The sequence below is a fragment of the Argentina anserina genome, chromosome 2, assembly GCF_933775445.1.
Source record: "Argentina anserina chromosome 2, drPotAnse1.1, whole genome shotgun sequence".
Taxonomy (NCBI): Eukaryota; Viridiplantae; Streptophyta; class Magnoliopsida; order Rosales; family Rosaceae; genus Argentina; species Argentina anserina.
The window spans coordinates 25,563,414-25,578,692 of record NC_065873.1 but is presented as its reverse complement, the minus strand read 5'-3'; the positions used below and the strand labels follow the sequence as shown (position 1 = coordinate 25,578,692).

Here is a 15,279-nt window from a genome sequence, read left to right as displayed (position 1 = left end):
GTATGGTAAACTGTCATGTGTATATGTTTAATGTGTGACTCATAATTAGTAATAGAATTAATTAAGAACATTGCCGCAGCTATAGTAAGCGAGAAAACTATATACACGAGCGAGCACGGTTCTTGGTGAGGCTCATCCAAAAACACTTCGGCTGCGCCTTAATCTTTTAAAACATTGGAAGGTGTTTGTATCCACCATAAAGTCGGTGTTGACCGGATCGTCAACAATTTCAGTGTCGTTTTCTGCACGGTGAACATGAGTGGAGGAGAAGAACACAATGAACGCCTTGGATCTTCTTCTTCTTCAACGCAATTCCGTTGCCATTCTTTACCAAATTGGCCGTCACGTGTGCCACTCTTTAGACCTGAAAATAGCGCCTAAATTGTGTGAATGGCTTAAAAGAAAGAGAGGAACACGATGTATAGAAAGCTCACCCATCATACTAAACGTACTCGACCAAGCACGAGCTTAATTTCAGAATTTTTATGAGATACGGTTACATTATTGTTGATATCATAGGTTGATCAAATATCGAAAATCCTATATATCCTGTTGTCCCAAACTTTAACAGTAAGCATAACCCTTCACTATTTCACTAACTCGTCAATTGCTTAACAAAAGGAACAACCTTTCGTAATTGGTGATCATGATCTACTTCAAAGCAATCTTCAGTGAGAGTACAAACACAAGGTTCGGAACATTCCGAACCTTCACCCGAACTGCCATTTATGTATGAAAAGAAAGAAGAAACACGAAAAAAGCAAGGTGACACTCATTATTTTGTTTAGGTGCTACACATTCAGGACTTATGCACGGTCAAGGAGCAAGGTGGACAAACGTATTGAAACATAGTCGCAACCAGCAACTACAACGCAACATTAAAGTCTTGAACAAACAACACCGCCTACAAAATACGGGCTTACTCAATCCCAGGTTAAGCGAAAACTGTATGCAACGTTCAACAATCATTCAAGTAGATGAAGAAGGGCAGATAGGTCAGGAAACAAGTTTAGAAACAGAAAGAAGGTTCTGCCAAAAGAAAAAGTAGCAAAGCACAACAATGGACATCCTGAGACAGGCCAATGCAATATATCCCTTTACATGGTGCTTGGCCAGGCGAGACCATCCCCAATTGACTTTTTATTTGATAGGATATAACCAAAGCTGCCCAACTCGCAACATGAACACCCTTCACTTGGTCCACCAAAGTAGGAAATCTTTGCGCCGGTTGATTTTCTTCTGCAACTGGAGAAGGCCATAGAGTAGGGCCTCAGCAGTGGGAGGGCAGCCCGGAACATAGATATCAACAGGGACAATCCGGTCACATCCCCTAACAACAGAATACGAGTAATGGTAGTAACCACCCCCATTGGCACAGCTACCCATAGAGATGACCCATCTTGGTTCAGGCATTTGGTCATAAACCCTGCACGAAAATTCCAATATAGAGATCAAAACCACTATTCCCTTGTTTACTTGTGCAAAGCAAAACGACTGGAAAAGCAAAACGACTGAACAAGTGGAAGAGCCAGAGAGATAGGAACAAGTTATAATTTTATTAAACGAAGAAACATTGAGAATAAAAGCGAGGAACAAATGTATTAATACATGCTTGGCATGGGAAGGCGAGAGTTTAGGATATTAATACATGAAAAGTAGGCACGGCAACAAGCTTGAGTCAGCGATCATGTGTAATATTAACTAACAGCCAACACCTAGGCCCTAGGGTGGACAATCAGCATAACTGAAGTTTTGCACTTATCAGATCAGGGTTGACATGTTCTTTCCCTAGAGTGGGATTCACAAAACCCTAGGAAACCAATCCTGTTTAGTCAAATTGAGTTGAGCTTATACAAGCGCAGTTACCATTATAATGCAGGAATGTTTAGCTTATGTTCAACTGGTGTTCAACATAATAATAAAAGGCTTCCTCAGATAATAACAATTGCTCATTACTCCCTGTCTCAAGCCGACTCGGATGGAAGAGCTAAGAGCTTCCCAAGATTAAGGAAACTACAGACCCTCAAAATTCCAAAACACAATTGTGAATAAATCCTAGCTAGTGCTTGCCATCCACTGTGAAAACCACTCAATTATAAGTTGACGATTCTATAAGTAGCAGAATATGTAAAGTCAATTTGAGCACAAACCTAAACAGAGTCCAATTTTCTTCCCAATCTCATACACCGGTTTCTAGATCCAATTTAAAACCCTAACATCCGGAAATTGAAACTGAAGCAACAACTGGAAAGAGGGAGGAAGGAGAAGGCTTACTTGCGGAGAGCGGGGGCCATCTTATTGGTGAGAGTACCGGCGACGATCATACAATCCGACTGACGTGGACTGGGCCGGAAAATGATACCGAAGCGGTCCAAATCGTAGCGGGCAGCTCCGGTGTGCATCATCTCCACGGCGCAGCAAGCCAGGCCGAAGGTCATGGGCCAGATGGAGCCGCGCCGGGCCCAGTTCATCAGATCGTCGACTTTGGAGATCACGAACTCCGCCGCCTTGGAGAGCCCGGCCGGTGAAGAGGTGGACGGCGGGGGAGGGCGGTCGTAGGTGGCGGGGGAGGAGGTGGCGGAGGAGTAGAGAGATGGGGTGGTGTGGAGGGCGAGGGCGCCGAGCTGGAGCGGCACGCGCGGGACGCGAGTCAGCAAAGCCATGGCTCTGAGAGAGACAGAGAAGAAGCAGAGGAGCGTCTCTAAAGGCCCCGAGGTTCGTTCGTTCGTTCGTTACTCTCCAATTTTTTTGCATCAGCTGGGTAAATGACCATTATAGGTCGGCGTAGCGCTCCATGCTCACTCCACCTGTCCCGATCTACATGAAGTGCCGGTTTAGTTGGTTTTCCTACAATTTGTTTTTCAGAATTTGATTTTTTGCTTTTTTGTCTTTTCTTTTACCGTCGTCGGAAAATAGAACATCGATCGATAACATTTACGTTTAGTAGTTCCAAACTCTTATATGTACAATATTACAAGTACATGATGTAAAATACTTAAAGCCAAGAAAAACTTCATGTAGAGTAAAAGTTGTAGAACCAACTAAATGAAAATATAAATGGGGAATGTGGCAAGATTACGACCATCAGAAGAAAGTTCATTGCCATGGCCACAATGCGTCGCGCAATAAAAGCTTTTTAGTTCATCTAGAGGCAGGTAGGTGTCCCATCATGTCTTCACAGGAACGTAATGTGTAGTATTTAGAGGAGCTAACCATTCATATCAGAAAACTATATACGAAAATGATTCAAAACCGAGGATCAAGGGTATTTACTAAATTGTACTTTATAAATAGTAAAAGGGAAAAACAAAAGATTGGTTACAGTTCCTAGCCACAAGGACTCGAGGAGTCCTACTTTCAGCACAAATCTACATAAGCAAAGCAACCTAATTCAACAAAAGTAATATTCTGTTACTTGATGATTCAATATTCTCTGACACTTCTTTTTTATGAAGATGATCAGTTGAGTACAGTAGAAACATAACCTAAACAATAACACCAGAAAAACCAGATAAATTGAGACCCACACAACTGCTAATCCAAGTGAAACTGCTGAAACAATGTCTTGCATGGGGGGCTTCAATCCAAAGGTGGAATACTTGCTAAAGATATCAGAAAATCAGCAGATTCTGAAAGGGGAAAGAATGGTTAGGAGAAAAAACGAGGATGAAATTCACAAGCCTTTTTTTTACTCTAATTTAAATAATACAGATTGGGGGCCAAGGTATCAATGAGACATTGATGCAACACAACCATCATAGCTTCACTATAGGACCTGATTGCTTTCCACTGTAGCAACAAAATATCAACCCGGTGCTTTTTCACAGTAGGCAGATGAGCTAATGTCACATCTCTTCCACTAACGATACACAATTTGGACAAACCATCGGCTTTATGATATCGCATTAACAGCAGTGTCCACCTAGTTTGAGAGACTATTTCTTCTTGAAATTTTTTGTATCAACAGAAAGGTTTTCTGATGTCGCACAATTAGGTAATGGTTTGCAGATGTTATAAGTAAGGGTGCAGCTCCACATCACTAGCTGGGAAAGAAGGGAAAGCAACCTTTGTCAACCTTTGTCAGCCTTTGTCAATAGCAATCAGAAGACCGTGCTCGCCAATAAGTACAACTCCCCATACCATTTTTACGCATAATACATGTAAAGGCTATTTGAAGCAGCACAAGCAAGTGAATTCTCAGTAGGATGCCATGCAAGATGTAGCAACTTTGTCGTGAAATCAAATCCATTTCCATTTGCATCAGCCCCAGAGTTATCTGCGCCTTTCATAATTTAAAGGAAAGAGTCACTGGTTAGTCAAATTGTCAAAAAGACAACAACGGAAACATTAATACAAATTATATGCCGACTTACTTGAGTAATAACACATCAAAACTAACTTGATCAAATGTCAAAGCCTATGCCCAGAATAAGTTTACTTAAGACTGAGTTAAAACAAATAATGTGATCTATAAACTCTACCACCCGAAAGTTTCAGATATCCAACTACGAACATACAAGAATCACATTGTAAGTAAACAAAATACCTCGCCTCAGAACACGGGGAAGATTTCCCAAAGATCTAGCAGGCCTGGATGGTGTTTGGACTTGTCTCCTAAATTCCAAGATATATAAGTAAGCATCCGACAGAAATAATGGTGAAAAAGATAGTTTATTTTACTCATTAGATCGCACACGTATCAAGCACATATACATCTTTTAATTTACCTCATAGGATTTTTGCTGGCTTCTAATGTCGTTGCCTCTGTGCTCCCTTCAGAACATCCAAAGACTCGAAACAGATTGCTGGAATCACCAAACATACATTGATTCTCAAGTTAAGCCACACAGCAGTATAGTTCCGGAATTTAACTAAACACCAAGCAAGTACGCACAAAGCCATAAACTAACCTGTAAGACCCTGTTGCCACTCTAGCTCCATCTCCACTTAGACAGCACTCAAATTTATCAAAGATAGAATCATTCTCATACAAATCACACAGCTGAGGAAGGCAACATACAAAAATAGATTGCAGGTTATGGTACTATCCTTAAACTCGAAATATCTTTGTTTAAAGTCATCAATATTACATATGGCTTTTTTAAAGAATACATCACCTTAGGTCTTAGATATTCATGAACCTGATAACTCGCCACTGGGCCAGAATCCATATTGATGTCCCACAGCTGAGACCCCAGAAAGAACAAAACAATAAGTGAAGTCAAAGTAAAGAATAAGAAACTAAGAAGCCCACAGGCTATAATGCCCCAAAATCCATGCAAGCACAATATTGACTAGTATGATTTGCATGACCCATATACTCATAGGGGTATGGGACAACTCTTATATCCACCTTCTACAAGAAAACACAAGTTTTAATTTGGGAAGGACAACGAGTTCCTAGAATGAGGATATCTGAAGCTTAACATATGAAATTAAGATATATGAACCTTGAGAGTCATATAATCACGACTAAGCATATGTCTTCCATTCTTAGCAAACTTGATATCTGAAATTGAGGCTATTATCTCAGTAAAAAATGATCTTGAACCGGGTGCTTCTTGTTCTTCAAACCTGTACGATTATAAAACATAATTAGCACAAAAGGAAAGAAAAGAACCAGGAAGGCTAATTTGGTAAAAGGATGCCATACTAAATTTATCTTTGATAGATGCAGAAGTAGAAAAAACTAACTAACCATAAGCAAGAAAATGAACGATGACTCACAATTTGCTATGATTGTCACATAAAGCTGACTGCCGCAGATCAATAAGACGAATTGAGCCTTTTGAGCTACTGTATGCCAACGTGTTACAGTGAGTAGGGTGGAATTCTGCTGAAGTTATCACCTCTGCACACATTAACCACATGTACATCAATGAGAAAGGTTACAAGCAAGCATAAGAGAAACATCAGAACTAAGGCTTCATTTTAGATTTAGTTTTATACATAAATCTCAGTCATCAGTGGAAGATAAGACAACATGTTTCTTGAGTGGAAAAATGTCTGGCAATATGACAGAATGAAAGACCCGAATTCATGCAAGCTACCCTGATTCTGGAAAGGATCTACTCATCAACCTATTCCTTTATAAAAAGTATCTTTACACAAAGACAAACAATAAAAGCAAGTGAAATCTATTGGTAAGAAAATTTTAATGTAGTGTCTCAGGGTTCTACCAGTTAGATCTTCCATGTTTGTTGGTTTTACATCAACAATATTAAAACTTTGACTGCTGATCTCCAAGTTCCATAGGTTAATACGCAAATCATCGGCCGATATAAAAGTTTCACCATCACTACAAGACCAAAAATAAAGGTAATATTAGTGGATAGCAAATACTGGGCACAATAATAGCCAGAAAAACAATACCAAAGTGTGTATAAGAAAAAATTTAAACTCAAAACTGTGAATCAATCTTTTGCTCTGAGGGGGAAATGGGAAAGGTAAACAAGTACATTGTTCTCTTCTATGATCAAGATACTAAAGTAAGTGCAACTTCAATTAAAAACACCAAGACAATGAATATACACAATTGTTTCAAGATTAAAAAGTAAGGAGGAGGTATACAATTCAAAATTTAAAAAGCAAATGTACCTGTTATTTGAAATGGAATTAATATGATAATCGTGGGCATGGGCATAGACTCTTCGACATCTCGCCAGAAGACTCGTCTCAAGACTGGTCACCTGAATGCAACAGATTTTTTCAGTGTTAGAGCTGAATAACAGTAAATTCTATCGCAAACATTTACATATGCAAGTGCTGATTGTTTAAGCAAAAGTAGAAAGTTGAAAACAAAATATTTTTTCGCACTAAACCATATGCTTTCAGAAAACAAACAGATAAGGTTGAGAACAAGTTTCACAGGCGAGTTGAACATAATTTTTTTCGCACTAGAACCATATGCTTTCAGAAAACAAACAAATAAGGTTGAGTACAACTACCACAGGCATTCGCAGAGATGGGAAACATCCTGATGGAATTGAAATATCATTGCTTGGAAATCCTTTATCTTTGCATACTCCATTTGCAAGATACGGTTTTGAAATTTCTGGCGTATTGTCAACAACTGGACCATTGCTCAGAGATTTAGACTGATCCACATTCATCTCAGATAATTTCTTTACCTTCTTCTCTCGGACCTGCTCAGCATTAAAGTATAAATTAGGAAGTGTCTTACATTATGAGAACAATGTAAGAAGAATTACATTTCAACTTGAACGACCTATAGGAAGATATGATAAGTACGTCACTACACTGGACACAGAGTTCGAGAAGAGAATGAGGAATAGAAGTGAAATGGTAGGACATTTGTCATCTTTTGTTCTAAACAAGCTACAACTTTAGAAGGCGCAACTAATGCCCTTAAAGTAATTGAAGGAATATGTGGAAGAAAACTATCGAAAAGTTGTAAATGGTTGTGGTCATTGGTACCTTCCAGAATTTGATGGTTTTGTCATTAGTCGAGAGAAGGAACAGTGCACCATTAGCTGTCTGACACCATCGAATTTTATTGATTTTTTCCTCGATTTCCAAGCTCTTTAGATAATCAAACTGAGATTAATATGACCAAGAAGATAGAAAGTTAGACAAAATTCAGAAGCCGGCAAAGACGAAATCCTAGCAAGTTAATATGAAACTTTTCACAAATCATGAACAAAACAGATGGAAAGTGATACCTCAGGTTCATGACTCTGAAACTCAGTTTTGTATCGAAACTCAGGATGCTTACTCATGGTATAATCCATTCTCTCCAGATCTATCCGTTGTGCGCCATTCTATGTTCATAAGTTCAGACCATAGAAATAGAACAGTCAAAACAGTGTGGCAGAAAGAGAAACTGAATCAAATGAATATAAAGAAAGCACACATCCACCCCCATCAGAAGTCCTTACCTCCCTGGCATCAGTCCTTTCAAATAATACCACTCGCCCTCCACGATCTCCAGTGGCGAGGTGGTCTCCGGTTCTATCGAATTCTATTGCAGATATTATATCAACTGCAAAACCAGTCAGAAGGTAGCTAAAGTAAGTCTATTAGCATTTGTAATGTAAGCAACACACACTTGCCTCAAACGCCTTAACTCACTTTCCCTAGCATTAAAAACTAGCCATTCAGGTGAAACCATTGCTTCAAGGAGATATCCTAATCGCTATATCAATTAATTTATCAGGAATTTAGTTCCTTTACCGCACTTATCAATCAAAATGCAGCTGCGTTTTCTTCCTAAGCAGATAGGCATGCACCAGACACAAACACAAGTAAAATACTCCAAATGTCCATCGATGATTTAAGCTAACTAAGCCATCCTCGTGATAAACCCTGCAGACTACAGCTCCTAGTGTTTCCGTCGATAATCAAACTACCTAAACCGTACTCTAATTCATCTTAATTTCAATTGCAGTACTACACTTCTTAACACATGAATAACTACTCAACTAAATCAATTTTAAATCTAATAATCCAATAATAATTGAGATTGCTAGTATTAATGAGAACGAGAGTGACAAGCAGGAGTGAAATCACCGAAAACGAAAGCAGATATAATCCAGAACAGAATACAGTACCTTCCTGTACTTCCTCGCCGGCAGTGCGTTCTCCGAAAACCTGAGAAAACTTCCAGTCGAGCGGCGTCGCCGCGCGCTCCTCTCCGCCGCCGTTCATTTCTCCACCACCGCTACCACAGTCGAATTGGCCGAATCGTGAAAATCAGAAATCAATCATGCGCCGTCGATCTGAAAACGGTGAAAAGTCAGGGGAAGAGGGGGGGGGATTGTAGCGTGAATCTCACGGTGGATGGATTTAGGGAGCAATCTTCAATGCAAGAGTGTCTCTTCCTTGTTCTTCTTCCATTCCAAGCCTGACGCGTACGGATTGGAATTTCCACTCTCTCTCTCTCTCTCTCTCTCTCTCTCTCTCTCTGATCCCTTCTTTTTACCTTTTTTTTTTTTTTTGGGTTTGGGTTGCTGAAAATAGAGGGGAAGAGAATGACGCAGCGGAACGTAGCTTTTGAGCTCGTTTTGTCGTGAACATCTAAATTATGGCCCGACTCTCTTTTATGTTATGGTTTTAAATTTTTTTATTTATATAATTGAATATTTGATCCTGGTAAAAAGAAGAGGAATAATTAGAGGGGAGAAAAGGTGGTGGTGATATGTTAGAATTTCAGATGTGATAACTACTGAAAGGGACCCCTAATATATTTTATATATAGTTGAGATGCGTTTTGTGTAATTTGCGTGCTCTCACTCGGCTTTTGGGATGTGGTCGACTGCCTCTCGGCGTAGATTACAATGCACTGGGTTTCCTTCATCCGACGGCGGCGGTTGGCCGACGTTAGAGAGTTTAACGGTGGTGGGAGGAGCTGCCTGATCCATCACTACTCCATCAGTGTGCTTGAGGACTACTTTAGGTGTTTTTAAGATGTTGTGTCCCTTGTGTGTGTGTTTCATACCAAAGTTGGTGTTGGGTACGTGTTGCTGACTTTGCCTCCACATTTTTGTTATTTTCTTTCTTTTTTTAATGGGAGTTTCTATTCATATTTCATAAAATGACATTTGGACTTTAATTTTTTTCTTTGATAATTTTGACTTAGTCAATGCATATGAAATTATCAAAAAAACATATATAAAATTACTTAGTAATACTAGATCACATTTGAATTAACTAAAAACTCACTTTTCATATTTCTTATACAAATTATGACACAAGCTCAAGCCTAAAAAATAAGTAAAACAAAACTAATTAATTAATTAATGCAAAAATCTCCAAAATACCTTTATTTTCGTGAAAATTACCAAATGTCACTCCTAGATCTAACAAATTTCTCTCTCCTCATTTTTTAGTTTTTTTCCGATAAATTTAAGTTTTTCGGCCAAACCACTGGCAATTTGGAGGTGAGCTAATAAACAAAGTTATTTCGTGTGTCATGTGATTTCATTTAAGTACTATATTGCATATGTTTTGAGAAATTTTAAAATTTTGAATTTTGCTCGCCAAAAACCACAGTAGCAGTTAGTTTCTCAGTCGACAGTAGCAGCTAGACTTATAGTCGACAATAGCAAGTACTTTTCAAGTCGACAGTAGCAGTTAGATTCATAGTCGACAGTAACATGTATCTTCCAAGTCGACAGTAGCATGTATCTTCCAAGTCGACAGTAGCAGGTGTCTTTCAAGTCGACAATAGCAGTTAGTTTTTAACTCGACAATAACAGTTAGTTTTTATAGTCGACAATAGCAGATAACATCTTCATTGAAACACTATGGGTCAAAGGGGTAAAAAAAAGTAAAATATTTTATGACATGTGGCAATTTGTCATCATTTGGTCCTTATTTATTTTATCAAATTAAGTAGTGAGTTATTTGTAAACTAAACTGTTGTTTGGTACTTTTTAGTAATTTGTTAAAAAAACATATAACAATAAAAATACAAGAAGTGAAATAATTCCTTATTTATCTATTATAAAATACAAATGTAGATAATTATCTTTTATATTTATTGGTAGACAATTCAAAATGGGATATCAAATTATATTAAATGATTTAATTGATTACCTTCCTTTTTGATAAACATCATTAGTCAAAAATTTACTATAGTTGATACAAATTTAATGTGGACAATTTAATGTATAAACTTTAATTTGTGTGATCGAATTAATTTGAAAATATTTGTTTGATTATTATGCATTTTTCGAGTTGCATATAATAAATAAATTTGAAATGGAGTATGAAATAAATTAATAGATAGTAGTATGATTTGATATATCAAATTAGATAATTAGCATTTTAGAAAAAAATTGGAGGTCTAAATAGTATTTTAGGTATTTATAAAAGCAAAATGAATGTCTACTGAGTAAAGAGAACTAAATACCGTTTTTAAAAGTATGAATAGAAGCTCAATTTTCAATAGTTGAGGTCATTGTTACATGTCATTTAGTTTAAAATATGAGTTGTGCTATTAACACACTCTAAATTATTATTCACACACCTCTTTTGTGATAAGAGTCAATCATATAACTCATTTTATGGATCAATTTATAATTCAACTAATTTCCAGTGATAGAATAATGAAATGGGGGTGTGAATAGCAATTTGAGGTGTGTTAATAACATAACTCTAAAATAAAATATCGCCCTCTTTTTTTTTAGTACGAAGCCATGCAAGATTTTATTCAGTAAGCAACAAAAAGAATACACACCCTAATCATGCCGATAATAAGAGTTATCTCTATGACTCTTCAAACCTAGAGAACTAGACTTAAAGTGTCAATAATGCACACATTTTAAGAACCGTTTATATCACAAAGGATTTGGTACTTAGTAAGACATAAAAGCTAAATAAAGGGTCCAACCATATCTTATAAGCACCGTGACCGAACTCAATCAAGTCAAGTTGACATGTGGGTTATCAAGCCTCACCTCATCTAGCACAATAGTTGTTTCTACCAACTCCTCCCTAGGAGCAGCAACCACTATATCCTTACCAGGCTCACCCTTCTTTCATTTCCCTTACTTTTTCTCCCCATAGACTGGTTTCTTATACAAGCTATTTTAGTCTTTTTAGGCCTTTCAACAGTCAATGAGTCCTTTGTTTGTTCTTACTACCCTTGGGATCACCAAACTTTTTCTTAGTAGGAGATATAATCACCTTCCCATCCTTATGTTGCACCACCATAGTAAATTCTCCCTTAGATGGAGAGAAACCTTGAATATACTTATTCCAAGGCCTTTTGAGATCAATTGTGGCCTTTCATTTCAAATGGTTCACAAATGGTTTAGCCGCAGAGAGAAAGCCAAACTGATCAGTCGCTTTTGGACCTGAAGCAAGCAATTTTGCCAATGCTGACCCCATAGAAGCAAGATGCAACACTGGTTTTGTAACAACCAAGGTACATGTCTCATCCAAAGAAGCCGAGCGCTGGGCAGAAGCAGGCTCATATGAGACCATCTCACCAATCACCGGTAAAAACCATAGTGTATAGGGTATCGTCCACCATACAGTCAATAATTCTAGTACTAGAACTGGATCCACCCACCACAACTGATGGTGACGAGGGTCGACTCGATGGCACAACTACCTCCGTTCCCATATTCGAGATCAAAAGATTTGCAAAATTGGAACCATTAAGCAGATATCTTTTCTTATGTACCAAAAGTTCATCACAATCTCTCGCTTCATGCATGAACATACCACACTCCCGACAAAATCCTTTAACATTCGCATACACCAAATCAATTTCAATAGACACAGTATCAAAAAAATCGAAAATCATCCATGTACGTACCTGATGACGAACATCAAAGACTAGGAGAATATGCTGATCCATCTCCTTACGATATATAGCAGCATGGTCCAAATCCACGACCCGACCTAGCGTGGCTTCGATAGCATGCAAAGTCGCTTTGTTCCGGAGATTAAACGGTAAGCCGCGAACACCTACCCAAGTTTCCATCAAGAACAATGACACTTCCTCCACCGGACTTGCACCATCATATTCATTCATAACCAACATAGTATTTTTGTAATACCAAGGACCTCCATTTAGGGCTTGCATACGATCACCCTAAGAGGAGAATTGAAAAAGAAATCGGTCACTTGCATCATGGATTGACAAACCCTTCCTCGTTCGCCAAATCGTTGGGATGGTTCCCTTGAATCCTGGGAATCTGTTTCTCAGGCCAAGGAGACGCCCAACTAGGTAGTAGAAGGGATCACATAGATATGCCTGCCCCGCCACCCCAAGTCGCATTCTAGAAAAAGAAGCCAACGACGAAGCACCCGTCTGGCCGGATCGCAGGGCGCTGGAGAAGCTCTGACGATGAGCCATCGGAAAGGGAGGTCGGATATGTGGAAATTTTGGGAATTTTGGTCGTGGAACCTAACAGAGCGGCTAGGTTTCACGATAGTTTTTTTTTAAAAAAATATTCAAAAACTCCTCCTTAAATATCGCCCTCTTTAATCACTCTTTAATCGCAAAAGGAAACAACTACTATTAATTCACATTATTTTGAATCCAGTATCTACATGCTCTGAAAATTCATGCAATCATATAAATCATACTCTAGGCAGATTGTTGCGTGTGGTTATCCAATCACTTAGATTCTCCAAGCTTATAATCGGGTGGCGACAAGTGCACCGATACTAAAATACAAAGGATGTTGAAGGTGGCTTTCTAAACATCTCGATATGGAAGTTTATATTTTCGATTAGTGAGTCGGACGGGTCGCCTGGTCGTACAAATCGGCACACAACCCTGTGTAAAGCCCATTAGACACGCTGAGCTTGCATGCGCTGGAGACTTATAAGGGCTTCCAAATACAGCGGCTTGTGACCCTTGGGCCCAAAATGGAATAACAGCCTGCTAAAAACACCTCCATATTTTAGTCATTGGATAGTATGGGAGTGAGATAGAGTGACAAGGAGTGAGTAGTGGTGACACTTCATTGGTCACGTGTAATTTATTGGTGTTAGGTCAATGATCCAATAAATCTAGCGACAAGAATAAGTCACAAGTCTACCATGCACTCCAGCTTTCCTCGCATTAAAAAGGGTGTGTCCATTCTATACATCGACATTAAGTTGCTTATATATATTTGCTCGAACCATTTCATCACACACTTTGTCATAATTTTGCCTCATTTGCAAAAAAATATCAATCATCAGCAAATTTAAAAACCAATCGCATACGAAGAATGCTTCATTTTCTTGAAAGAACAAAAATTAGATGAGAATGATATTTCGTACGTAAGTGTTACAATCCTCAATATTTACTAAATTAGTGTGAAGTTTATACACGTAATAAAGTTCTGGTAATAATAGAACATTCACAAACCGTGTTCGATTAGGTATTGGTTTGGGCAATTGTTAAGGCTAATCAATAAGCAACGAGCGCATTAATAACACTCTGCTTGGCACAAGACGCATATCACTGTCAAAGTTGATGCAAATCCTTATTTGGGATTAGCACAAGGAAAAATAGAACCAATTACAGCAAGGGGTATAGAGATTAATTGATTGAGAGAGACGGAAGGTCATAACATTGATGTGAAATCATAGATGATGAAATCTCAACAACCAGAACTTTTCCCTCACATGTAAGTGATGTAACTTCATAAGCTCGATACATACTACTGATAACATAGATCTAATTAAGTACGAATTAGTATACCTAAAATTAAGGGTTTCATTACGAATTAAAATATTACTCTGGGGCCATAGAAATAATCATCTCCCTGGGTTTCAGAAGCTGCGAGGTGACCTGTGACCGACACAACTTCTGGATCTTGTTGAAAACTAATAGAGAACCCCAACTCAATAGGAGCTAGATTTTTGGAGGTGTCGGTGGTCTCACAACTACACTTGGCAATGACTAATGTACATGATCGAGTACATCGATCGGTATTGTTTATTATATTGTCTATGTATATGCTGGAATCCAGCAGCTGGATGTAAGTTAAACTGCTCGACAATATAATCCCCTGCGATGAAAATAATGTGACCAATTTACAGTGCCAATAGCTAGCTACATGCAATACCAGTTTGGTGGTAGGAAATTGTTTAGGAACAATCTAAGAGTTACGTTACAGATCAAAGATTCTGGATTAATATATAACCTTTTTACAAGAGTATAACTTAAGGATAAGTAGTTCCAAAAACAATATAGATTACACATTGGGCGTCATACCATTTGCTAGTTGATTGGTTTGAATGCTATTGAAGACAAGGCATAGTGTGGAGTTGGTAAAATGTCATAGATCGCTATGGACGGCCGATAGAGCTATATTTTAATTTGACAGGAGCCTCTCATAGATACCTTGTCAGCTACTGTGAATAGCGAATTGTTCGTGTGGATTAATAATCGATCAACCTATATCAGCATGCATGAACGTCATAACGTATGCAACTATGCATGGAGAGGATATAGGTACAGTTTTGGGAGATAGAGAGAGGAAATGTAATTAAAGTTGTATGTGTGCATGTTTGTAGTTTGAAAATTTTCTATAGGTTGATCATCACCATCATATGTGATTCGGTGATAATCATTGCTTAACTTTCATAAAAAAATCTAATTACTTTAAGTAATCGATTGGATTTATACGAGAGAAAACAAACGGCATGACAATCAGTTGTTAAATTTGGTAATTAATTATGCTTAAAATTATAAGCAAAACTAATTGAGAAGAAAATGTTTTCGTTTGAGAATTGTGAAATAGATGCATTCAAAGCCTGTCTCGTTCAGTTTGTCTGCCAATTCAAATATCACTAATTATCTATCCT

General features: G+C 38.1%; 2 protein-coding genes across 4 annotated transcripts; both read right to left on the bottom strand.

The window, feature by feature from the left end:
- Positions 1-748: 748 nt before the first annotated feature.
- On the bottom strand, positions 749-2,724 carry LOC126782842 (NADH dehydrogenase [ubiquinone] iron-sulfur protein 7, mitochondrial). The gene is made up of 2 exons (XM_050508169.1): positions 2,275-2,724; positions 749-1,426 (listed from the first exon to the last, which is right to left on the bottom strand). The coding sequence occupies exons 1-2, from the start codon at positions 2,661-2,663 to the stop codon at positions 1,192-1,194; spliced, it is 624 nt and encodes a 207-aa protein (XP_050364126.1). The 5' UTR covers positions 2,664-2,724; the 3' UTR covers positions 749-1,191.
- Positions 2,725-3,268: 544 nt separating this feature from the next.
- On the bottom strand, positions 3,269-8,931 carry LOC126785083 (serine/threonine protein phosphatase 2A 55 kDa regulatory subunit B beta isoform-like). 3 transcript variants are annotated; one of them, XM_050510669.1, is made up of 14 exons: positions 8,571-8,931; positions 7,899-8,002; positions 7,683-7,781; positions 7,438-7,557; positions 6,945-7,145; positions 6,598-6,689; positions 6,180-6,298; positions 5,728-5,851; positions 5,451-5,574; positions 5,118-5,186; positions 4,911-5,002; positions 4,728-4,805; positions 4,547-4,614; positions 3,269-4,282 (listed from the first exon to the last, which is right to left on the bottom strand). In XM_050510669.1, the coding sequence occupies exons 1-14, from the start codon at positions 8,665-8,667 to the stop codon at positions 4,146-4,148; spliced, it is 1,524 nt and encodes a 507-aa protein (XP_050366626.1). In that variant the 5' UTR covers positions 8,668-8,931; the 3' UTR covers positions 3,269-4,145. The 3 variants fall into 3 exon arrangements, with proteins under 3 accessions (XP_050366626.1, XP_050366628.1, XP_050366627.1); XM_050510671.1 differs by having other exon boundaries at positions 3,269-4,276; XM_050510670.1 differs by having other exon boundaries at positions 6,948-7,145.
- Positions 8,932-15,279: the final 6,348 nt, after the last annotated feature.